At 34.0% G+C, this 26,462-nt stretch overlaps 1 protein-coding gene across 16 annotated transcripts in view; it reads left to right on the top strand.

Annotated features, from left to right (window-relative positions):
• Positions 1–26,462, top strand: part of CPEB2 (cytoplasmic polyadenylation element binding protein 2) — a 62,674-nt gene that overhangs the window by 32,406 nt on the left and 3,806 nt on the right. For 8 of the 16 annotated variants that reach the window (XM_024119287.3, XM_024119289.3, XM_024119290.3 and 5 more), the window contains 7 exons: positions 4,225–4,248; positions 13,106–13,276; positions 14,601–14,690; positions 19,587–19,705; positions 19,967–20,081; positions 22,035–22,216; positions 26,276–26,462. The exon at positions 26,276–26,462 is cut by the window's right edge and continues 3,806 nt beyond it. In XM_024119287.3, the coding sequence (XP_023975055.1) occupies positions 4,225–4,248; positions 13,106–13,276; positions 14,601–14,690; positions 19,587–19,705; positions 19,967–20,081; positions 22,035–22,216; positions 26,276–26,462 (888 nt within the window). Of the gene's footprint in view, positions 1–4,224; positions 4,249–5,010; positions 5,102–13,105; positions 13,277–14,600; positions 14,691–19,586; positions 19,706–19,966; positions 20,082–22,034; positions 22,217–26,275 lie in introns of those variants that run through there. The other 8 variants (XM_024119292.3, XM_024119288.3, XM_024119291.3 and 5 more) reach the window with 2 other exon arrangements.

The raw sequence follows: 26,462 nt of genomic DNA, 5'->3' as shown, positions 1-26,462 counted from the left end.
CCCTTGTGGTACCTAAGATGATTTTTGATGGTGCACAGATACACATTAAAATAAACACATGACTATTACAGCTTAAGAACATTCCTTAGAAAATACAGAACTGGCAGAAATCTGTGATGTTACAGTGGTGCTAGGCTTTATTGAGTCCATTAAAAAATAATACATAAATATGAGTATAGTTGTTATGAAGATAAGGCAAACATTGTAAAGATTTTGTGATTCTACCTTTCTAATTAATTAGCATTATGGCTAAACATGTAAATATTCCTATAAGGGATAAACAGAGACTGGAATAAAGGTCAGGAAGTTGGTCAAAATAGGTAAATCTATGAACTACCCTGGCACATCCTTTAACTCTGAGCCTCTGTTTACTCAGATATAGAAAAAGTTATAATCCCACACCTGTATGTCTCATGAAGTTGTTATATAGAAATTTATTTTTAAATTTTAACAATAAAAAATGCCATAGAAATGTAACTGCAAATAGGCTCCTACTTCTGAACAGACCATATTCCTCAATTCATTTAGAAATCCAGATGAATTGACTAGTGGGCACTGCCACTATTGAATAATTCAAATTTTGTAGAAGAGGCCAAATTTAACATCCAGAAGTTCTTTAGGGAAGTCACATTATATAGGAATGGGTGGACTGTTTAAAGACCAAAGGTTTTACTGTCTGATATTAGAAAGACGGCTTTAATGTTTCTGAGTGTATAAATCTTACACTTTAAATTATCAATAGTAAAAAACAAAAGAGAAAATTTTGAAAAACACCCTGTTTTTTCCATAGAGGTAAGGAGCAATACAAAATGATGTATTTGAGTATTTGTTTCTATTACTGTAGGAATTACTGTACTCCCTTCACATGTCTCCCAAGGAAAATAGCTTACATTTTTATTAGTACATATGATTTTTCAAAAGGAGAACAGATAGAGCAGAAGTATGGGGAAGGGGTAGCATTAGCAAGCTGGTTTGAAATTCAGATTTGTCGTGATTAGCCACATACAGCCATGTTTGTAATCAAGAGCCTGCTCTACTTTGGGAGGAAGTTATGTGTATCTTTTAATTAAGAAAATTTACTCAGTAATGAAATTGTTTTAAGTATATTAAGTTATGAAAATAGGAAACTTGAGTATGCAATCAGTTCTTTTTTTAATGCTGATGGAAATGAAATAGATAGCAGCAGATTTATTTTGGATCTTGAAAAGGATTATGATTTGGGAGGAATATTTCTCTCCTTGGTTTTGGCTTTTTTAGAGCAAAAAATAAGAATGTCATTAGTTTCACACCAAGAGAACTTTAACCTTTAAATATTTCCAGCTGATTTGGTATGTTTACCTATCCTTTCCTCCAGCTGCAGTAATTCAGGTACCACAAACTATAGCTAAGAGTCAATATATAAGGGCACAAAGGTCCTAAGGAGAAGGTTAGAATTATCCTGTTTCTTTTTTAGTAGCTGTGGGTTAGAATCTAAATAAGATCATTGGTAATCCAGGACCAAAGTGTAAAGTCCCTTGTATAAGAAAGGTCTTCAGGCTTTTCTCACATCGTTCTTATTACCTTCATTTAAAACAAAGAAATATATATATGTGTGTGTGTATAATATATATTTTAACGCACATGCAGAATATATATATTTACACATGTATGTTAAATAGCCAATTCCTCACTTTTTCTAATGCTTTATAAATTTATGTAACTGAAATTTAATATTATAAATATAGTGTTTTATACAACAAATTATTTGCTTTTTTTCTAAATCATATTCTAAATGAGTTTAGGAGGAACATATTGTTTTAAGAAGTCTCTTTTAATTAAAACATAATACTAGACATTTAATGATTTTTCTTTCTCACTGAGGATTTCTGATAATTCTGATTCAGTTGCAGTGAGACGTATCCCTGAAATTCACATAGAAATATCGGTAGAAAAAGTGAGTACACATACCACTGTTTAGCGTGGTGGTAGCAGATTGGTTACTTCCATGACAGGGAAGAGGAAACGTTTCACATGGTTTAGCTTCATCTGCAGTCAGTTCTATTTTTGGTAATGTAAAGACTTGGAATCTGAAAGTTGTCCAAAAAATAAGTGCAATAGCTCTTTACAGGATTCTAAAATTCCTCAGGTATGAGATAGTTGGAGAAATTTTCTAAATAATGTGTTCAAGCCTAAGACTGAGATGAAACCTAAGATGTTGTGAGTGTTTGTGCATATTGTCACTATTTTAATATTGAGTAGCCTCAGCTAAGAAGCATAAACTGGTTATGATGTCGTTAATTTTCTCAATAGATCATGAATTATGTTACACATTATTATTTCATCATTCATAATTTGACTTTAAATTTGATTAAAACAGTTTCATTTGCTTTATAAATGTTTGACCCTCTACAGCTATGAATGAAATTCCCCAAAGCAAATTTATACTGGATTAATGCCATTAGACCAGGCCTAAGGATAAGCAGGAAGCCCAGCTCCTAAGACATGCTGTGAAGTGTTTTGGGGCTTAATGACCATTTCCGTGCTTAATACAACTAGTAAGACTTCAGGGAATTCATTCTTCTATAGCCTGTTCTTGATAGCTCCTTTTATAATTCCTATTGTCTGATTTTCCATAGTTGACTTTGAAACCCTGTTTTCCTTAAGGCCTATATACGTTTTAGAAGACCTACACAGCAAAATTCTAAATGCTGGTTCCACCCCTACCCTCATCCTAAACTAATATATAGGTCGGGTAAGCTATGTATAATCTATATCTATACAGATTATATATACAGAAACACACACAGAAGTAAGCTATGTATAAACTAGTATACAGGTCAGGTAAATCTGCCGGGCTTTGAGGTAACTGGACGTCATGGACAGGTTTAAGTCTGCAGCAGATTATATAACTAAAGACAGTAGACTGGCAGGGATGCCAATGAAGTTACTTTATATAAAAGACTAGTATTTATTGACTTATTTCTTGAAGTGTAAACGATTAAGAGTTTTCAAGTTTGATTTTCCTCTTTTTTATTATAGGGGAACCACTGCTGTATCCTCACCTTGTAGGCACACTTCTTTATATTAAAGCCTTATTAGTATAAATTTTTTTAATTTTGTGAAATCTCTATAATAGAATGTATTTAATGAGATGAAATGTTTTCCTTTGATCTTTAAGTTTTATACCTTTGGAGAAACTACATTTCTGACAACTTTTAATATATATTTTGATTTGAAATTTTTCAATATCAAATTTTTCCCAGGCCTAAAAAAATCCATGAACATAAATTAAGATCTTGATTTTGACAGTCGTTTTTGGTTTACTGTTAATTCCAGAGTGGAAATACTCATTGTATACTCAGATTTGGGGGGAGGAGTTATTTAAAAACAAGTTGCAAATTTTATCAAGCTGGTACTTTCTTATGAAAAATAAATTGCTGTATTTTTTATCCATGAGGAATTATGTAAACTGCTGATAACATAGGTTGAAATGCTTTCTGCTTTATTGTTTTACAATATTTAACACATGTACTATTCTTTGATGATACTACTAATAATTTGTATCTAAATCCCTCTTACTCCAGATGTAGAGACATAAACGCTTAGTTAGCTGTTATAAATTGTACCAAAAAGATTGAAAGCATTATTAGTTATAGTATATCATTAATCATTTCTTCAGCTAAGCAAGTTTGAACATGGATTTATTTCTTTACATTCTATCTAAACTCTGCAGGCTTCAGAGAATGAATTTAATGTTGTTATATATTTTCATTCTTCTGTGTCTTCCATTTACTTTTTCCATGCAGGGCTTGGTATAAAGTGATTTAGATCTGAATTACTAGTTGGACAGTATATGCTATATATCACTCTTTATAATAAGTAGAAAATCAAGGATTTAATTCAAGTTATTTCCATTCATTGGGAAAATTATTTGGGTTGCTATTTAACCATAAAGTGTTACATATTCCTATCCTGATTAGATGAAACAAATACTTATTCATGAATTTTAACATGAATGAGAATAAATTATATTTTTCCTGTTAATTTCACAGTTTTTATACAGTTCAGGTGATACATATATAAGTGCTTTGTAAACATTAAAACACCATGCCGATGTTATGTGATGACATTGTGGTAGCTCTTAAGGCAAAGTAGCACTAATTTCCAGATGCCCACATAGCTTTTGTATATGTGGGCTTATTTTTAGTTCTGACATTTTACAATTTGTCCTTTGTTTACATGCAGCAAGGAGTTATGGGCGAAGACGAGGTAATGCATTTCTGTTTGCTATGGTATAACTCTTTCTAATTGGGTTTTACTGATCAATGTTGTAATTAATTATCCCAGATTTATTATGCAATGTCTGGAAACTCACAGAAAAAATTGTATTTTGATTTGAGCACTTACTTGTCAGAGTTTTGAATCCTAAATATCTTAACCTTTAAAGTACATTTTCATACTAATATGGTTATTTAATAAACTTTTCCATTTTAAGCTGTCCAGATTTTAACTGTTTTAAAGTTACTTGTGTATCTTTAAAAATAAACCTGCTGTTTATAGTTTTTTTAAGAGATTTATTTAATAAATACTAGTGAAGGTGACATGCTCTCTCAATCTGTAACTGATTGTCTTATCTATGGTATGTAATTTACAACTCTAGTTTATTAGTTTTATGTTTGACCGAGTTGAAAATGACAAATACCAAACAGATTACTGTTAACACTGATATATAGAAATCATGTTGCTAATATTTCTCTGTGTCTTCTAAGAATATAATAGTTTCTCTCTCCCTGTCTCTAATACCATACACACACACACACACACACACACACACACACACACACACACACACAACACACATTCTTTTTCTCTCCCACAAAAGTCTTCCCCTCTGGGTTCTTGTTATCTTAAGGAAAAGGCCAGAACTATATGATACTGTACTATTCAGCTTCCTAGGAAAGCAGCTGACATTCTCCGTGGCTTAAACTTTGCTTTTCTTTTTCATGTGCAGAAATTGATGGGGAGAAAGGTAGATGTGATGATGGGATGAGAAGAAGCAAAAGTAACTTTACACTAAATTGTCCTCTAAGTGACCAACGATCATACTATTTATGTAGTTGTTGTAAGTGCCAAACTGAATGAAAGGATTTTCCTTGACCCCTAAAATCTCCCTTGAGCCATGGAGGATAGACAGTGATAATAGTGCCTTTTGATAAATTTTATATATGTGTGCCAGTTCTTCAATTTCTTTTTATCTAGTCAGGAGTGTGTTACTTTGAAAACAAACAAGCAAAACCATTTGTCACCATTGACGACAAACTAGTATTTTATATTTGTAAGTAGTATTTCGAGTTTTGTATTTCACATTGTCTGAATTTAACTTCATTTTCAGAATTTGGTTTCTTCAAATGCTTCACTGAATCTCTTGGTTCTTTATTTTTCTAACTAAGAAATTAGAGGTTATTGAAACTCAAGACTTAGAAAACTGAAGCTGAATGACTTTCTAAAGATTGTTACTAGCCACTGAGAAGAGGGGAAGAATGGAGAATTTTAGTACCTATTTTCAGTTCTATGCACTATCTTATTTCACTATGCTATTTTAATATGGAGCTTTAATTCTCTTGAAAAAACCCATTTACCAATCTGTGATTTTTTAGGTATTTTTGAAACTATAGAACAATTTAGGATTCTTTTCTTTTTATACACTTTTCATCTTTTAACCTTAGTGTGATTTATGTTTAATCTGATTTGGTATACTCCAATGTAAATATCATGATCTAGGAATTTCTTAGGAACAAGATATAAGAAAGTCATGTTTATCTTCTTTTATCTCAGTTCAATAATTGTAGACTGTGACTATAATATCAAGAAAAAGCAAAAATTTCTCCTTTTAGATAGGAACTTGCTACTACTCATATATATCTCTGTCCTCTGGGAGCCATAAAGATTTCCTCTACTTCAGAACTGCCTCCCAGCATTGGAAGAAAGATCTCACATGGTTTTACAGCTTTTGGTAGAAGCCTTCTATAGGACAGAACTGACAGTTGTCACATTTATATGGCTTAGTTTGGGGGAGTAACACCTGAATTTTCCTCTCAAATTACATGACATTAGTAATTCTTTTAGTTGGTCCTCTGTGAATAGTAGGAGTCTGCTTTAACAATTTTGGATTTGATGGTCAGATGAAAATATCCCGTGATAAATCATAATATAAAAAAGAATATATATATAATATATTATATATATATTATACATAACTGAGTCACTTTGCTGTGCAGCAGAAATCAACATTGTAAATCAACTATACTTCAATAAAATTTTTTTAAAAGCTTACCCATTAGAAATAACTATTGAGAGATTTTATTTGAGTTTGAAAGTACTTTAACACAGTAAGTAATAAGACATTAAAAAAAAAAAAAGCCACATACCAAAGGAATGACTCAGCAAGAACTAGAAGTAGCCTGGCTCTCTTCCTATTTTCTACTCATTTTTTCCTCTTCCTATGCTAGATGTTATATCAGTATCATATCAATAACCTTTTAACTACCAAGGACCCCTTTTATGGGTTTTATGTTTTAGATTTGGTCCATCAAAGGAAGTACATTTATTCGTTTATTTAGTCATTTTTCTTTTCTAAAAAGAAATCTCATACACATCAGATCTGTTGATGTGGGATGTGTCGCACTGAATTGATATAATTTTTGCCAAAAAATAAGGCATTGTTCTTTACCAGAGCAGTGGTGGGTGGACAGTATTATTTTCTCAAGGCATTTTGTCTTTATAATCTAGTTTAGGAAGAACTATTTTTTCTTCTTTTGTCACCTTTGACTCAACTTTAAGCTCAGGCACAGAGTAGCTGTTTTCATTTAAAAGATTTCCCACTTGACTGCAGTAAAACCAAATTACTACCAAAATGAATTTATATATTTTAATATCTTTAATAATGTCAACATAAGAACTTTAAATCAAACTGGGTAAAGATATTAATATATGAAGTATACCTTAGGAATAATCAAAATTTAATTATACTGAAAGTAATTAAGAAAAAGCAAAGATTTCTTTCCCTGCTTTTCATTTGTGTCCTGCCCCAACTCCTATGTATTTCTGTACTGTGGGAGCCATAAAGAGTTCTACTTCAGTGCTGCCTGGCAGCCAGGATTAGAAAGGAGAAAGACTCACATCTATCTTTTGTATTTATTGTCTGTTCAATGTTTATTCCATTCTGAGAGTGAACATACTCGTCTGAGCTTGGAGTAGGGTGGAAGGTTGTGAAGGGAGGTGTGAAATGTAACTTAAACTCTATCTCTCAATCTAAAATATTTCTATTATTGCAATCTTCCCCTTAATAAAGGATTAAAGGGCTGCTCTACTCCAGAAGGAGTAAAAATATATAGAATATTTTTTTAAATAATAGAAATAAAGAGCCTACAGTATTTTAGTTAGTGGTACTAAACACCACAAAGCAATCTTTTCTAGCAGACAAGCAAAGCTTTAGTTTGTAGATTTTAGTAGATTATATATGGAATGAGAAGATAGGAGAAATACATTTTAAAGGGAATGAAAATATGGAGGTTTAATTAGAGAGGTTGTATTTATTCATACTGTGTATGTAGCCATTCATATTCATGTGCTATAATGAATAAGGAATTATTAATAATACATTATACTTAAAATATTGCTTAAAAGTTGACCTGGGATTTTCTATGATTAGATTTAATTTGAACTCATTTGACTCTTTTAACAGTCTTGTGAAGTAGCCAGAGTAAGTGTATACCCCCAATATCACCACTACCAAACCCTTTTATGATGACATAAAGGCTGAAAATTTTCATCTTTGATAAATACTTTTTTCACATTTTTTATTGAATTATAATTTTATACTAGTTTCAGATATACAACATAGTAATTCAGTATTTGTGTGCATTACAAAATGATCACCGTGATAAGTCTAGTAACCATCTGTCACCATACGAAGTTATTACAGTATTACTTTATCCTCTATGCTGTACATTACATCTCTGTGACTTACTTGTTTTACAACTGGAAGTTTATACCTCTAATCCCTTTTACCTATTTCTATTTTGTTTATTCCCCTACCTTTCTCCCCTCTGGAAACGTCCAGTTTATTCTCTGTATCTATGAATCTGTTTCTGTTTTGTTCTGTTTATTCATTTGTGTTTTTTTTTAGATTACACATATAAGTGAAGTCATACAGTATCTATCTTTGACTTACTTCATTTAACATAATACCTTCTAGGTCATCCTTGTTATTGCAAATTGCAAGATTTCATTCTTTTTTTTCGGCTGAGTAATATTCCATGGCATATATATACCACATCTTCTTTATCCATTCATCTATTGATGGACACTTAGGTTGCTTTCATATCTTGTCTATTGTAAATAATGCTGCAGTAAACATAGGGGTATATATATCTTTTCGAATTAGTGTTTTCATTTTCTTCAGATAATACCCAGAAGTATTATTGCTAGATTGTATGGCAGCTCTATATTTAATGTTTTGAGGAAATCTCTATACTGTTTTCCATAGTGCCTGCATAAGTTTTTGTTCCCACCAACATTGCATGAGTGTTGCCTTTTCTCCACATCCATGCCAGCACTTGTTGTTTCTTGTCTTTTTGATAACAGCCATTCTGACAGGTGTGAGTTGGTATCTCGTTGTGGTTTTGATTTGCATTTCCCTGATGATTAGTGATGTCGAGTATATTTTTGTGTATCTGTTGGCCATCTGTATGTCTTCTTTGGAAAAATATCTATACAAGTCCTCTGCTTATTTTTGTTGTGGTTTTTGTTGATAATTGAGTTGAATGAGTTCTTTATATATTTTGCATATCAACCCCTTATTGAATATATCATTTACAAATACGTCTCCCATTCAGTTGATTGCCTTTTCATTTTGTTGATGATTTCCTTCGCTGTGCAAAGCTTTTTACAGTTTGATGTAGTCCCATTTGTTTATTTTTGCTTTTGTTATCCTTGCCTGAGGAGACATATTCAAAAAAGTATTGCTAAGACCACTGTCAAAGAGCTTACTGCCTATGTTTTCTTCTAGGAGTTTTAGGTCTTACATTTAAGTCTTTAATCCATTTTGAGTTTATTTTTGTATATGGTGTGAGAAAGTAGTTCAGTTTCATTCTTTTGCATGTAGCTGTTCAGTTTTCCCAGCACCATTTATTGAAGGGACTATCTTTTCCCATTGTATATTCTTGCCTTCTTTGTCATATAGATTAATTGACCATATAAGCGAGGATTTATTTCTGGGGTCTCTGTTCTGTTCCATTGATGTATGTGTCTGTTTCTATGTCAGTACCATACTGTTTTGATTACTCTAGCTTTTTAGTATAGCTTAAAATCAGGGAGCCTGATACCTCCAGCTTTGTTCTTCTTTCTCAAGATTGCTTTGGGTATTCAAGGTTTTTTTTTTTTTTTTTTTATGGTTCTATACAAATTTTAGGATTATTTGTGCTAGTTGTGTGAAAAATGCCATTGGTATCTTAATAGAGATTGCATTGAATCTGTAGATTGCTTTGAGTAGTGTGGAAATTTTAACAATATTAATTCTCCTATGAGCACAGTATATTTTTCCACTTATTTGCATCATCTTCAATTTCTTCCATCAGTGCCTTGTAGTTTTTAGAATATAGGTCTTTCACCTCCTTACTTAAGTTTATTCCTAGGTATTTTATTCTTTTTGATGTGATTGTAAGTGGGATCATTTTCTTGCTTTCCCTTTTCTGATAGTTCATTATTAGTGTGTAGAAATGCAACAAATTTCTGTATGTTAATTATTTTGATAACTGTCAGAGAATGGACGAAATCTTCAAAGCATGACCAAAAAATAGCCAGGGTAATACTATAAGACAGGGTCAGCAAACTGTAACCCACAAGCCAAGGCTTCTGGTTTTTTAAACAAAGTTTTATTACAACACAGTCATGCCCATTCAGTTGCTTTTTGTCTGGTTGCTTTGGAGCTACAGTGATGACAGTTGAGTAGTTGGCCTACAAAGTCTAAAATATTTACTATCTGGCCCTTTACAGAAAAAACTTGCTAATACCTCCTCCTCGAAGAGACTGACTTACCTACTCTACACCTATACCCAGACATACCAATTTTTAAAAGAAACAAAATTTTAGTGAACTTAATTTTAAAGTAAATATATTATGTCCAGACATTAATTTACAATGACATACAGGGTACTAGGTTTTAATTGATTGTTTAAATTAAATATCTTATTCATTCTCTGTGAGAAAAGGACAAACCTATTATTGGGGCAAAATACTTTTAAGTAATAAATGTGCCTTATAGCTCCTGTCTCAGTTCTTTGGAGAAACATGTGTGATAGTGATTCTATCTGATTAAACAGATGGTGCCTGAGAGAGATCAGTCCTGGACCTACTTCTGTTGTTTTGATAGTTTTTTAAATCCTTGCATATGAAATAAAAATCATACCATCACACTGGTGGGTTATTTTTTTTTTTTTTTTTTTTGTGGTACGCGGGCCTCTGACTGTTGTGGCCTCTCCCGTTGTGGAGCACAGGCTCCGGACGCACAGGCTCAGCGGCCATGGCTCACGGGCCCAGCCGCTCCGCGGCATGTGGGATCTTCCCGGACCGGGGCACGAACCCGTGTCCCCTGCATCGGCAGGCGGATTCTCAACCACTGCGCCACCAGGGAAGCCCCTGGTGGGTTATTTAACCCAGTAGAGTGGCTGCTAGGATCTTGAGGATGGGAGGAATATTCATTCTTAATAATAATAGTTTGTTTTGTGTTTGCTTTTATTTTTAAAACAACAATCAGTAAATAAAAGTACAGATATACATTGATATCAAAGAACCATGCTTAGCTTTAAGCTATAAATTGACTAATTTTGTACAAATGTTTTCTTTCCCTCGCCTGGTAATTTTAGTTTTCTTTTTTATTCATGAACTTGATGAACTTTGCTGAGAAGTATATCGATTTTTTAAGTTATCAAAGAGCCAACTTTTGCCTTTATTGACTTTTTTTTTACGTTAGTTTGTTTTCTGTGTCATTGATTTTACTTTTTTCATTTCCTTGATGCTACTCTTTTTGTATTTAATTTATTCTTTTTCTATCTCTTTGTGGCAGAAACTAGGATTATTTTAAGCATTTCTTATTTTCTAATATGCATTCAAAACTATAAAATTCCCTGTATGAAAATTTTCCTCTAAGTAAGCAGTTCTTGCTACATCCCACAGATTTTACATTGTGATTTCATTTTCAGTCAATTTCATTCTTTTGAGGTGTAAGACCTGAAAATATATCCTAGTTTCAGAGCAAAAAAGGAGAAAAGTAATTTAATTTTGGTTGAAAACTGTTGTAAATATTTTAGTCCAAATCACTTTATGACGAAGCTCTACTTTTCTCAACACATATAATTTTACCTTTACTGCCAGTCATTTTCATGGATCATTCATAGAAAGTATGTTTTTAAAGTACATGGAAGACATAATTATTAACTCGTTCTCCTTTTATTGTCATGTTGATTTGGGTTATAGGGAAGGATAATTGGAAAGGTAAAAAATAATATTTTTGTTGGTGATATATATTTAGTTAACTCCTCTTTTAAATGGGTATTTAACTCTATAACTTTTATGGCTTCTAGAAAGAAAGTGGTCATGATTTTCCAGCAATGAAGATTCTTGTCAGTATGACCAGTATGTGACATATTCCTAGCCTTTCCATTACATCCTTCGTTCAGCTGAACTTTGGTTAATAGATTTTAGACATATAGATTATAGATTTTGATAGTTATTTTACTAACTGTAGTATTTATTATAATTATAAATATAGAATAATTCATTAATATATAATGAATATTCTTACAATATTATAGTTAAGAAAAAATTTTAAGTCATTTTGGGTCACTTGTGTGACATTGCTTATGTGGTAATTTTCTTTGTCACTGCATTCAGTATTTCTACTTAAGTATTGCCATGTCTGAAATAAGTATAAAATTTGGATTTGCCATTTTAATCAAAAACTAGTTAATGTGCATGTTGTTTCTCTACCTCATCTTATTCCTTTTAAAACATACAATTATTTACTTAAAGTCCAACCATAGAAAGTTGAACCAGTTATTCATAATTAATATTACTTTGGATGGTTCTTGATGAGGTTCATTTTAAGGAAAATAGTTTCATTTTGAAGAGCTTTCTTTCCATTGATCACAAAGAATATTGACTTTTTTTCTCATTGGTCCTTATTCCTGATAGCAAAGGTATTGGGAAAGCTAAATATCCAGAGTTACTCAGTGAACATGGGTATCTTTCAGAACGTCTTACTTAAACTGAATTTGAATCTGCAGAATAATTTGTTTCCTATACCAAATATCTTTCTTCCTGTTTTTGGTCTTATAAAATTAAAATTCTTATTTCTAACATCTAGCTAGCTATAGTTCACAGACATGTAGCCCCTTCCTTCTCACCTCAACCCCAATTCTATGCAGGCCACAGAGTTTAGCATCAGGATTGCTGCAGAGGATTATACGACTGTGCCCATACGAGGGTGGACTCAGATGGGGACTGAAGTCCTAGAGGGCATGCCTTTTTCTGTTTTGCATATGTGCAGAAGCCCTGTCTACCCTTTTATGTAATTGACACACATGCAGTAAATTAATTCAAGGTCTTATATGCAAGTATTACTTGGTGCTTCTGTCCTTACTTACTGTAGTCTGCAAGTGGTTTTTTATTGTCTTCTTATCTGTTTATTCTGTGCCATTTCTTTCTGCCACCAGTTTCTAAAAGGTTTCTCCTAAAATCTTTCTTCTAAAAGGTTACACATCCAGTCTACACATCCCCATACATCAGATTCTTGCTGCTTTCCATAAGAAATTGAAGTGATTTAGTGTTTGTTTGTGATGTAATTGTTGTCATATGACCATGTTTATTTCTAAGTCTCCTCAGACTGCTTCTCTCTTGAATCTAGGTAATTAAACCTCTAAACTCTCTGAATTTTCCTTAATTTTTTTATTCCTATGTCACCTTCAATTTTAAGCCTTTGAATTTGTTGTTGCTCTTTTTATGCCTGACTTTAATTTATCATTTTCTTACATCTGAGATTCAAGTTATATTTGTTCTTATATTTTAGGTCGTTCTTCCCTCTTTCCAATAGATGATGGCTTGCTGGATGATGGACATAATGATCAAGTTGGTGTTTTAAATTCACCCACATGTTACTCAGCTCATCAAAATGGAGAGCGAATAGAACGTTTCTCTCGAAAAGTTTTTGTTGGTGGTCTTCCTCCAGATATTGATGAAGGTAAAATGATTATTTGGCATATAAAAAAACAAACCTGAAATATAATGTGAATGAGGATATGGAGTTTTTTTTACCTCTAGAGATTTTCAGTTAAAATGGATATCCATCTCTGTTTAAATATTTTGTCACCTGTTGAAATATAAAGATAATTGAACAAATAACTTTTTTAAAGTTTGTTTCTTTACTTGATATCTTATGCATATTGTTATTGTGAGCATTTTTTGTAAATAAGATTTTCATCTAGTTCATCTCCCACTTATGTTTTTAAATATAGAACATATTTGAATACATTAAACTTTTTGTTTTATGTATTTATTTAAAACTTTTTAAAACTTTTTGTATGACTATAACATGCATACATGCACACACACACACACACACACACACAATGAATTAAAGGTAATCAACCAACCACAAAACTTTACCTGTAATGCATGACAGTTAAAAATTCAATTTCTTTAAGGAGAAGTGTGCTTTTAGAAACATGTAAGAAAAGAGGCTATAAAACCCAAGCGAGTAATGGAAACAGTACATAAACCAGGACATTTAGGTTATACAAAGACTAATAAGCGTATGTAAAAATTATCATGTGTAATAATAACAAAAGAAAAATAATTCAAGATTAAAAATACTGAAACTAATATTTGCAAAGCTGTGGGAAATCTGCCACTCTCATTCACAACTTACTAATAGAACATATATTGCTACATTTGGGGAATTTTTTCAGTTGTGATTCAAATATCCAAAAACTTATTCTATGTATTAATCAGTATAATAAAGTTTCCATGTGATAAAATAACCTAGAACATGTCATTGGATGTGACCTGTATGTCTTTCAGTGAAACTACCTGGCATGTATCAGACCCTAGTATATTTTAGAAATATTATAGCTTTACATGTCTTGTTTCAGCAGCCCTTTTTTTCCTATAATATTTTACTTTATCAAGCAGTAATGGATCTCTTTATGGATCTTTAACTTGATATAATGTTGGCATGTTTTTCAAGCCAGTGATATTTATGATTTGGTATACTATAAATCCATTAGTGTCCATACATTAGTATATAAAATTTTAGAAGTCACACTGAATTGATTATTCTAGCCAGTGTGCTACTTAAAAACTATTTTGATTAAAATAGCTATTAAGATTTATGTATCATTTTAGTGAGGATATTAGACATGTTTCTAGTATTTATATTCTAGTTTATCTTAGGCTATTTGGTACTTTAAATTTTTAAATCTTTAAAATAGCATATAAAATATAGGAGGTTTTTAGAATGAATCATTAAAACTGATTCCTAATGCATATTATTATACTTTTTTAAGATGAAATAACTGCTAGCTTCAGAAGATTTGGGCCTTTGGTAGTAGATTGGCCTCATAAAGCAGAAAGCAAGTCCTATTTTCCACCAAAAGGTAAGAGATTGTTTTGTTAATATTTGCTAGGGAATAAGTTATATGAGAGCTAATTTTCTCTGCCTAAAATATCATTCTAAGTAACTTGGGTACAGACATATAATAAAGTGTCTCTGATCAGTGAAATTAAGAAATGTGTGAAGTGAGAATAAAATATAAACCTATGACTTTTTTAAGTATTGCAAGATATACATAAGTGTTCCAGATAATAGCAGATAACAAGAGAGCAGTACTCTGTTGGTGAATTCAGATAGAGAAGAAAATGAATGTTCAGAAAAAAACTCAACTACATAAAGAGATAAAATGTGCAGAGGATGCCTAGTTGTGTTAGTTACATATTGCCAGGATACTACTGTGACTGGTCACCAGAGTACAAGAATCACAAACTGAGCGCACATTCATTTGAGCAAAGCAATGCCACAGTCAGTGGGGAAAGGAAGGATCACCTCGCCCGCCCAGAGTAAGGAGGGGAGGCAAGGGGAGAGAAGTGAACATGAATCCAGTCAGTCAGATTGCTAATGGCACATTCTCTGAAGTGAATAAAAGAAAGGGGGAGGTTGAAAGACTAAGACTTTACTTTGAATATTATTGAAATGTAATTTTAGAAATGAAAAAACACACTATTATTCTCATGGCTGAGTGGATTTTCAAGCCTGGAAAAAAGACTCCAGTAGATCTATTGAATAATCTGATTTTGGCTCCAGGAAAGGAAACATGTTAAGAGTTATTGGCATACAAAAACTAGCTAAGGGATTCTGGTGATAAATTATATGGGCCATCTCTACTTTTTGTCATTGAGAATTATAGAACTTCCATTACTGGTTTATGTAGTTCCTTAGAGAAATGGAATAATGTGGTGATTTTTTTTTTAATACCTTGAGATCTTATACTTACAGAATCCTTTGAACCAGAGATTCTAGATCCCAGGCCTCCATGAGAGTCTAGTTAGAGATATGGACCTGTCTCCATATACTCTAAATTTTCACATGATTTTGGAGTTTACTGGACCTGGAGGTCCTGAATCCTTGGTGTAGAGAGAAAATTAGCTCCGTATTGATGTAGATGTTCATTTCTTAGCTTAGTTTTAATCTGTTGTTCAGTGTTATGATCTTGTCCTTTTATACAGTTTATTTTACTGAGTGTTCAGTAAAAATGCCTGTTGGTTTCTAATGTTCCTGCCTAAATTACCATCATCCCTTGTCTGGACTATTTCTGGTGTATGACTATAGTCTGTCCACATTTCTGCCTATCTCCAGTTTTTCTCCCACAGCATAGCTAGAGTAATATCTCTGAAAACAATCTAATGGTGCTACTCTTTGCTTCCAGCTTAAAACCCATCAGTGGTTTCTCTTATTGTTAGGATAAAGGCAAAAATGCATTCTCCCTGCCCGCCCTCCCCATCCCTTCCTTCTCCCAGTATTGCTTCTTGTTTCTTTCTGGCTCTGCAAACTGGCCTTGCTCTCTCCTGCCTCAGGACTTTTATGTTTGTTGTTCTCTTGACCTGAAGGCTTTCCCTGCCTCTTCATCTGTATATCTCCTACTTTTCTCAGCTTAAATATCAGTTGCTGGTGGGAAACTGTTAAGGACCCACCTAATGAGGTCAAATCCTCCTATTGTAGGCCCTTCCAGAACTGTGCCCTTTCAGAGCACTCACAGTTGCAGTATTACAGTTTTACAATTTTATAAATATGCTTTTATTTTATTAATGTCAGATTCTTCCTTTAATCTCTCAGACTGTGTCTTTACTCATCTTTGTATTCTCAGTAATTCATGGGTTGATAGTTGCCTAATAAATGATACATACAACTATAAATACTATAGGATAGTTTATCCTTTGACCTGAAGTATGTGGGGGAAAGCTTCATTGAGAAATTTTGAACTAAATCTAAAAGATACTGTGCAATTTAGATAGATTAAAAAGTTGTTCAGTAGAGTTCCAGGCAGGCATTGAAATATAATTTTAAAAAGGTATTAGAATTAGTTTTTGTCGAGACAGATACACATTTTCTGCATGGGCAGAAGTGTAAGAAAGGTAGGTTGGCACTAATTTCATGAAACAGAATAGTTGCTGTCTTTGTTGCTGTTGCATTGTTTTTGTGGTAGTTGTTAGTTTATTTTCTCAAACTGAAAACAAGAAAAAAACAACAGATATTAGCAGTGGCAAATCATACTATTTTGGTACAATTATAGTTAATTGTACTCATTGCCAAAGACCAATGTTCCTAAACCTTGTGCTTTCAAGCATTTTTGTCATTGCTGTAATTCATCATTTTTCATGGTTTGAAAATCACTGGTGTAGAAGCATCCAGTTGACAAAGCTACCTTGTAATTAAGGTAATGATTTGAGACATTGGATACTGAGCCACACTTATACATACCTGTCCTTTGCAGTGAATAAGATTCACCCTATGTAAACATTAGCTTGCGCTAATAAATTCTAAAGAACTATTAGATGGTATTTTTGGTACGAGTATTTTAATATTTAGTGGCTTGCCTTAGCTAGATCATAATTTACCTGCCATGTTGCTTAATTAATTTTTGTGATACATTTCTTCCATAATACAAAAATTATTAAGCAGCATTAAAATATTAATATCAGAAATTAATATCATAAAAACATAACATTAAAAATATTGACTTTAAAATACTATTTTAATAAATCAGTCTGATATTCCCTCAATTATTACAAAACAATTACAGCTCTCAAAACCTTAGCTTGGGAACTTCCCTAGTGGTCCAGTGGTTAAGACTCAGTGCTTCCATCCGTGGTTGGGGAACTAAGATCCCACATGCCATGTGGTGTAGCCAAAAAATTTAAAAATAGATTTAAAAATAAAAAAAATAAAAAAACCTTAGCTTGTATCAAAATTAAAGCCTTCACATAAAGAAAACCAGTCTTTATTTTTTCAAGCCTATTTAAATTGTTTCTAGCAATTAAAAATTTCTAAGATGTGGTTTTAATCTTGCATAATCATACCTTTGGAAGTTTCTATTTGTGTAGGTTGGCTTTATGGCTTATTTATGCAGTCAGGTATTGTAATTTTATTAAAATGAAGTACTTTTTCTGTGTGTCACATCAGACCTTTGTGGCACTAAAAGCCATTGTTGGCAATAAGCTGTGTTTTTTGAATTCCTAGTAAAACATGACCTCTTACTTCCCATTGTTTAATGGCACAGACATGGTTGGCCTGATTGAAGACACCTTCACATTGGGACTAGATTTCAGTGCTCTAGGTTTTGTGCATAGAAATCTTGTCAAGGAAAAGGGGTATTGTTAGGTCATTTATAGTCATCTGCTGCTGGGAATAATCACATAACAGTAAACTTGTAATGTAAATTTCGATGCCTTCTTTTTATAATGAACTCTATTCTGCCTGCTAGATACATCATATTTGATTAAAAATTGACAATTGCTTGTCACAAGGAAAGGAGGAGGGGCATATTTTCAAAATGTACAGGAATCTAAGCAAGAACTTGGATCCAAAGTACAAACATAGTCTCCAGGCTGTTTGAAAAAAAAGTGTTCTGCTGCTCATCCACCTTGAGATGGACTTGTAGACACAGAGGGGTAAGGGAAGGCTGGAATGAATTGAGAGAACAGCACTGACATACATGCACTACTGTGTGTAAAATAGATAGCTAGTGGGAAGTTGCTTTATAGCACAGGGAGATCAGCTCGGTGCTTTGTGACCACCTAGAGGGGTGGGATTGGAGGGTGGGAGGGAGGCTCAAGAGGGAGAGGATATATGTATACATATAGGTAACTCACTTTGTTGTACAGCAGAAACTAACACAACATTGTAAAGCAATTATAATCCAATAAAGATGTAAAAAAATAAAAGTCTGACCCATCCTGAAGGAACCTGTTTCTTTTTTTAAAATGAATTTATTTATTTATTTATTTTTGGCTGCGTTGGGTCTTTGCTGTTAGGTCTTCGTTGCTGTGCGCGAGCTTTCTCTAGTTGTGGTGAGCGGGGGCTTCTCTTCGTTGTGGTGCGCAGGCTTCTCATTGCGGTAGCTTCTCTTGTTTCGGAGCTCAGGCTCTAGGTTCACGGGCTTCAGTAGTTGCAGCACATGGGCTCAATAGTTGTGGCTCGCAGACTCTAGAGCGCAGGCTCAGTAGTTGTGGCACATGGGCTTAGTTGCTCTGTGGCATGTGGGATCTTCCCAGACCAGGGCTCGAACCCACGTTCCCTGCATTGGCAGGCGGATTCTTAACCACTGCGCCACCAGGGAAGTCTGGAACCTGTCTCATTCCAACCTCCCTAAGGGAGTTTTCTTAGTATCATTTGGAAGTTGTCAGGATGATTGTGGAATTTTCCCTCTACTTATGGAAATTCCTGGGCCTTTCCACATGTGCTCTTTTCCACCTGTCCAAAAGTATGCTCTAGAACTTGTCTTACCCTGCGGGCATTTGAAGGAAACTTCAGCTCCTGCTATGCTCAACTGGTTAATCCTGCCACGTTCTTTAAGAAGACAGTATCATGGGAGACCTTAGAGCTGATCTAGGTTTGAAATTAATCAACCAACTACTTGCTTATGTGACTGACTTTGGGCAAGTAATTTAACCACCTGACACCTCAGGGTTTTTTTCTGTAAATTGGGAATAATGTTTCATAGACTTGTGAGAATCAAATGAAATAATTCACGTAAAGCTCTTATCACAATATCGGATAGTAAGTGCTCTATATAAAGTAGCTAGCTATTTTACTGAATATCTCTTTTCATGTGTATTCCATAGGATATTATGTTCTCCTAGAGAAAGTATAATGATTGTAGTACTATTTTATAGTTATTTTTCATCTTTTTCAAAGGCATGTATTTTCTAAACCATACTGAAATTTGGGGTGAAATCACTTACCTTGACATATTGCCTCATTCTTATGGTTATTACAGGCTATGCATTCCTTCTCTTTCAAGAAGAGAGTTCAGTTCAGGCACTAATTGATGCTTGTATTGAAGAAGATGGAAAACTCTATCTGTGTGTTTCCAGCCCTACTATCAAGGACAAACCTGTAAGTAAATGCTACTCAAACTTTAAGTTACAAATGCATGTTTTCCAAAAACTGTTTTGAAATGATCGTTAGTGAAAAAATAAATAAACTACCATTTTGAGTTCAATTTTTTAAAATTCATATAATTTATTGTATCTGGATAAAATATTAACAGTTTGTTTCCAAACCCACCTATCCAAAATTTTGAACAGTACAGTGGCACAAAGCTCATCAGCTATTAAAGGAGTGAGACCTAATACAATAATGTCATTTTCTTCATAGGTTCAAATCCGTCCTTGGAATTTAAGTGATAGTGATTTTGTGATGGATGGTTCTCAGCCTTTGGATCCTCGAAAAACAATTTTTGTTGGAGGTGTTCCTAGGCCATTAAGGGCTGGTAAGTAGAATGTTAACAAATTTTTTTTTTTAATCATTTAAATATGAATTGTTTCAGTACGCATTTGGTACCATTGTGTACATGTCACCACTGGGTCAGTGAAGGGCAGATTCTCCTGCTCCAATAGTTACTTGCTACAGAATTTTGAGACAAATTCTGAGAATTGTTCTTAAGACCATTAAGGAACTGGAGAATTGGGCACTCATCAGTCAATATTGATAGCTAACTCCAAACAGACTCTGTAAGAAAAATCCACTCAAATACTGCATTTATGACTTCTTAAGTGTAACTCTCTAAGATAATGAGAATTTGAGGTCTTTTTATGGAGGTTGATTCTGATATCTGAAGAAGAAATAAGGGATTTTTTTAAAAGGCACTTTAGATAAGTGAATGATAAACTTCTGTTCATCAATAATCAGGAACCAGAGATCTACCAGAAGAGGTCATATAGGAACATAATTATAGACGTAAATGCCCGCCATACAAGCAAGTTTTATGATACTGTGTACCCTTGTGAAGTGTGTTAGCGCCTTCCATCACTGAAAACATCCTCTTCCAGTATGGGAGGTGCATGTTAAAGAACTATTCACACATGTAAATACTTACAGACATAGCTACTACAAAGAAAGACTAAGGGGAACAGAAGAGCATACAGCAAGGAAATGTGATTTAGTCTGATATTTTAAAGATACTTGTATTTGAGCTGACATATAAAGATTGAACAGAAGGAGCAGGGTTAGGTGGTAGGAGGTTGTGAACAGTGTTTCAGACAAAGGGAACAGCATATTCAAAGATGTTCAGTGGAGGGAAGCAGAGTGCATCGGAGAGACTGAGGGAAGTCCAGAGTCACTGCCTAGGGTATAAGGAGTGAAGTGAGAGATACAAGAAGACACTGAAAAAGTGAATAGGAGTCAGATCATACAAGTCTAATAGCTAACTTGTTATTTATCCTCAGAGCAATGGGAAACCAATGAAGAGTTTTTAAGTAAAAGAGAGACATGATCATATTTTCATTTTTAAAAGACCAGTTTAGTTAATGACTTGTGGAGAGGAGAGTCAAGTTGAGAGTAGTTATAGGTAGACCAATTTAGGAGCCTATTATTGCAGTCCAGGAGACAAATAGTGGTGGCTTGGGTTAGTGGTAGTGGTGGTGGTGGCAGAGCCAAGTGAACAGATGTCACAGATATTTATAAGATAAATGCAAAGGCTGAATCTCAGTTTTCAGTCTTAAGCTACTCGGTAGACACTGGTACCGCTGAGAAGATAAAGAACACTGGAGAAAGAGCAGGTTGGAAGAAGATTGTGGTATTGGTTTTGAAAGCTAGTTTGTGCCACCATTCAGAGTTCCCAAGGAGAAATTTCAGTTAAGCCATTGGTATTTGCTATATTTTTAAGAGAATCACTCTTGCTGCTGTTTTCAAAATAAACTTGGGGCAGGGGGCAGAAACAAGGACATAAGGCTATTGCCATGATCTAGATGAAAAAGAATGATACCTTGGAACAGGATGTTAGTGATGGAGGCAATGAGATTGGATTCTAGATATGTCTTGGAAATCAGGTTCACAGGATTGCATATACAGTGGGGAAAAAAGAAAATAGAAAGGATGAAGCCAAGGGTCTTGAGTTGGCAATTTCATCTTTTCCATTGCTCACTGAGTCAGCAAAAACTCACTCGAGCAGGTTTAATTGGATGGTGGAAGATCAGGAGTGCCATTTAGAACATACTGAGTGATGCAGCATCTGTTAAATATCAATATGACTTGTCCAGTAGACAGTTGAGTTGTCCAGTTCTTCTGTGGTGAGAGCAGGTGGGCTCTAGTATACAAGAGAAAGGATTAGATTTAGAAAAGAGCGTTATCCTATTGACTTCCACTTTAAAAAAAAAAAGTACTTAAAAATTGTTGATTTACTGTATTCTCTCCCATTTGATGTGAACTTCTTTTCCTTTTCAAGTGGAGCTTGCTATGATCATGGACCGGCTGTATGGTGGTGTTTGTTATGCAGGAATTGATACAGATCCTGAGCTAAAATATCCAAAAGGTGCTGGTCGAGTTGCTTTCTCCAATCAGCAGAGCTATATTGCTGCCATTAGCGCTCGGTTCGTTCAGCTTCAGCACGGTGATATTGATAAACGTGTAAGTTGCATGTTGGGAAATCATTTAAGCCCTATCATGAGGTGCTGATCCAAAGCTTACTACCCTACAGAGTTAAATGTAATTCAAAAACCGAGTGTTTATTTTTCTATATTCCTTTAGCTCTTAAAGAGTATTATATCAAAATATCCCTGAAATGTAAAATTCTTGAGCAGACTTTAAAATTTAGGTATAATACACAAAATATAAATATAATTTTAAAGGCATTTCAAAAATTTTTATCAGCCAATAAGGTCTTAATGTCCTTTTAACTATAGAGGCAGAGCTTGTTTTAAGAACTTGTACTCTGGAGTCAGACTACCTGGGATTCCATTTCCACCATTTGTTCTGTAACCCTGGCCAAATGAACCCTCTTTATGCCTCTTATTCCTCACTTATAAAATGGAAAACAGTAATAGTATCTCTTTCACAGTTATTTTGAGGAGTAAGTGAATTCACATATGTAGAAGCACTTAGAACAGAGCTTGGCACTAAGTGTTACTTAAGTGTTACTTATTTTTGATTTATAAAATCTAAAATAAAAACACATTTTGTATATTTTCCTAAATATATACAAAAATAAATATGTAAATAAACTAAATATATAAGATGATTGTCCTAAACTTTAAAACATTTACTCTTTAGTAGCATTGCTTAGGTCATCACAATAAACTTTCAGGAAGTGTTATGGATGATAACTATGAAAGCTACCCTATTGAATAATTTCTAATACTGATTACCATCTAAGATAAGAGAAAGGAGTGAACAAAATTCAATTGTTTTTTTACAAATCTATCTCATGCTAAAATCTGTGAATAGTTCCTGAATAATCATGTTTACATTTGTAGTACAGATGAGATATACTAAAAATATGAGGTAAATTAACTTTTTTATACCCATTATAGTAGATATAACTTGAATAAGTTCTTATTTTACCAGTGTAACAGTTTCTTGAAGCTTCTTCTCTGAGGCTGTACTGTTTTGGGGGCAGGGGAGCTGGTTAACTAATACCAATAGACCATAGACTCTAGAAGTAGTCCCCAAAATTTAATTATCAAATCATACCATTTAGAAAAGAAGTACAGCATAAGTTCAGTTCACATTTGCAAAGTGGCATTTTTTGTTTGCATTGTTACTTAAAATGTTGCCCCCCAATAAAGAAAGAAAAAATTAAGTATCTAAGAAAAGGGGCTCTGCTTTTACTCAGACATGCTATGAAATTTTGTTTAACTGATTTGAACCTTAGAGTTCCTCTCATCCAGTAGTTTTCAACCTTCACTGCACATTAAAGTTACCTGGGAACTTAGGAAAACCTTGGCATCTGAGTCCCACCCCCAGAGATTCTGCTGTAATTGGTCTGGGATGCAGCATGGGCAGCAGTAGTTTGTAAAGGCCCCCAGGGTGATTCTGATGTCCAGCCATGCTTTAGACCAGCGGTCCCCAACCTTTTTGACACCAGGAACCTGTTTCTTGGAAGACAGTTTTTCCACGGACGGGCGTGGGGGGCTGGGAGCGGATGCTTTAGGCGGCAATGTGAGCAATGGAGGGGATGGTTCAGGTGGTAATGCGAGCTGGGGAGCAGCAGGTGAAGCTTCGCTCGCTTTTGCTAGCTTGCTTGCTCGCTTGCTTGCCCGCCGCTCACCTCCTGCTCTGCAGCCTGGTTCCTAACAGGCCACGGACTGGTACTGGGCCACGGACCGGGGTTTGGGGACCTCTGCTTTAGACCATTGATCTAGTCTAACCCCCTACTTTTGCAGAGAGGTGATAGGGTCACAGAGGAAGTTATTTACATATTATATAATTGTAGTTGTTTAATATGCAGAAGCAGAGGGAAAAGATTATTGCAGTGTCATGCTTCATACCTCTTTGTTTCCAAAATGATAGTGGAGGACCAATTATTTGGGGCAAAGTATTGATTCTTAAAGAGAAACCCTGATACAAAGCAAGTGAATTGAGAAACCCTTGCCTTCTTAAAAAGGCATTGAACTACCTGAGAGAAAAGTTTACTTTTTTAAGATATGTGCTACTACGGTATGTTTTGAACTTTATTTGAAAGAATTTGAGCCTTAAATATTTTACAAGTCATTAGTTTTGCTTATACAAAAAAATCAAGCCCTTAATCTTTATACCTTTCATCTCTCTAATAAGAATATAGTTATTAAACCATAAAAACGGATTAAATTTAAATTTATAGCTGATAATCCAAAGATACACAGGATACTTATTTGGAGGGAATTAAAATTGTTTATTCAACTCAACCTTTTAGGCTCATGAACACTTTGAAGTTTACTTTCATCTCCCTGATAGCCATGAAGAACAATCACCACAAATGTGTAAATCATTTTAAATTTTATATGTTATTCCATGAGTAGTATAATTCGCTGTGACTTCTGGTAGTTACTGAAGTGAATTGTGATATACTTCAGGTTGGCTAATTAATTATTAATCATTTTATTAGTTATGAATCCAGGTGATTGTGTATCACAGATAGCTCCTCTGAAGTGAAAAAGGGAAAATAATGGAAAATAAGAATAGTGAAGAATCAATGAAACTCCCTTTCACACATTCAAGAGCTGTTAGAGATTATTAGTAATCGCAAATAGGTTTTGACTGTATCCTAAAATCATAAATTTGAAATCCAGTTTTTCATCTTTGAAGTTTTGATTTTAAGTAGATTAGCTTCATAAAATAATATCTAGAATTTAAAAATATGCAAAAGATACAATTTAGGACAATAAAATGTCCAATATATATAAAATGTTTATCCTAACCCTAACCATGAAATACAAATGCAAACAAAAACGTAATTTCATTACCCTCCTATCAAATGTTTGTTTTACAGTTCTTTTCACCAATCAACTAGTTCGTTTCTAGTTTGCTGTTATTGTTTTTGTTCAAAATAATGCTGAAGAAAAATACCCTTATATATTCACTTTTTGCACACATGCAAGTATTTCAGTAGAATACATTCAAAATAGAAATTGTTGGGTCATTATTTTTTACCTTGGGCAAACCAAGCCCTTTAAATGCTCAATTTTCTCTCCTCTCCTGAGGAAAGGCAGAGATCTTAGGCTGCCTGGCACTATTCAGTCAGACAAAAGTAGTAACCTTTCATTCATAAAGTTATTACAAGCCAGAAAGCAAGGCTGTTGCAGCTAATAGTAGCTAATGCTAATATACAAAGTATTTGCCATGTGCCACACTATCTTCAGTGCTTTTACTTGCATAATCTAATCCTTACAGCTCTATAAAGCAGGTTCTATTGCCTTTCTCATCTCACAGATAGAGAAACTGAGGTTAAAAAGTTTAGTATTCAGAGCTGACCTAAGTCTGAGGTCTTCTACTGAGTGAGGCTTTCACAATGGGCCTTTGACTTCATATCTTATAAATTCACAGAAGTCTAGACCTACCCTTAATAAGATTATCCACAACAGTTCTGGTTTGTCTGTACCAGTTATTTACAAGCAGGGTATCGCTCTCACCTGTAGTAGAGATGCGTTGCCATGATCAGTGGCTGCTGGGTTATGCCATCTCACAAGTGGCACTGGAATGAGAAAACAAAGGTGTAAATACTATTTGTCTTCCATACCCTTCTGTTTTTCACTCACAGTCACCCCCACCTCTGAAAATATTAACACACAGGTGTTTTAAAGATGTTACTTAAAGAAAGGTGAGGGTGGAATGTTTTGCGAATCAATTAGGATTCTATAGTTTTTTTAAATTATTTTTTGTCTTTGGAAAAGAGAGTTATTTAAATACTATTCAGTTTATAGTTCTCAGAAGAAAACATATCAAAATGCAATAAAATTACCAAACTAAGAGCTCATTTAATCACATGGTCAGTTATGAACATGAAACATAAAAAAAAGATTAGTGCAAGAACAAAATGATTTAATTTTTTTTAACCTACTATATGGTGAAGCTATTACCCAGGGAAGATGCCTGCTTTCTCAGCATTTAATGTTGGTCCTTTTCTCTAGAACATTGTATGAACCTTTTAAAGCATTGCTAAAGTGACTTTTGAAGCAGACTTAATGGGATATGTTTTCTCTCTTTTTCTAGGTGGAGGTAAAGCCATATGTGCTAGATGACCAGATGTGTGATGAATGCCAGGGCGCACGCTGTGGTGGAAAATTTGCTCCCTTTTTTTGTGCCAATGTCACTTGCCTGCAGTATTACTGTGAGTTTTGTTGGGCAAATATCCACTCTCGTGCAGGACGTGAGTTCCATAAGCCATTGGTAAAGGAAG

The sequence above is a fragment of the Physeter macrocephalus genome, chromosome 7 (genome assembly GCF_002837175.3).
Source record: "Physeter macrocephalus isolate SW-GA chromosome 7, ASM283717v5, whole genome shotgun sequence".
NCBI lineage: Eukaryota > Metazoa > Chordata > Mammalia > Artiodactyla > Physeteridae > Physeter > Physeter macrocephalus.
Note: the sequence above shows the minus strand (reverse complement) of the source record. Positions and strands in the feature narration are given on the sequence as shown.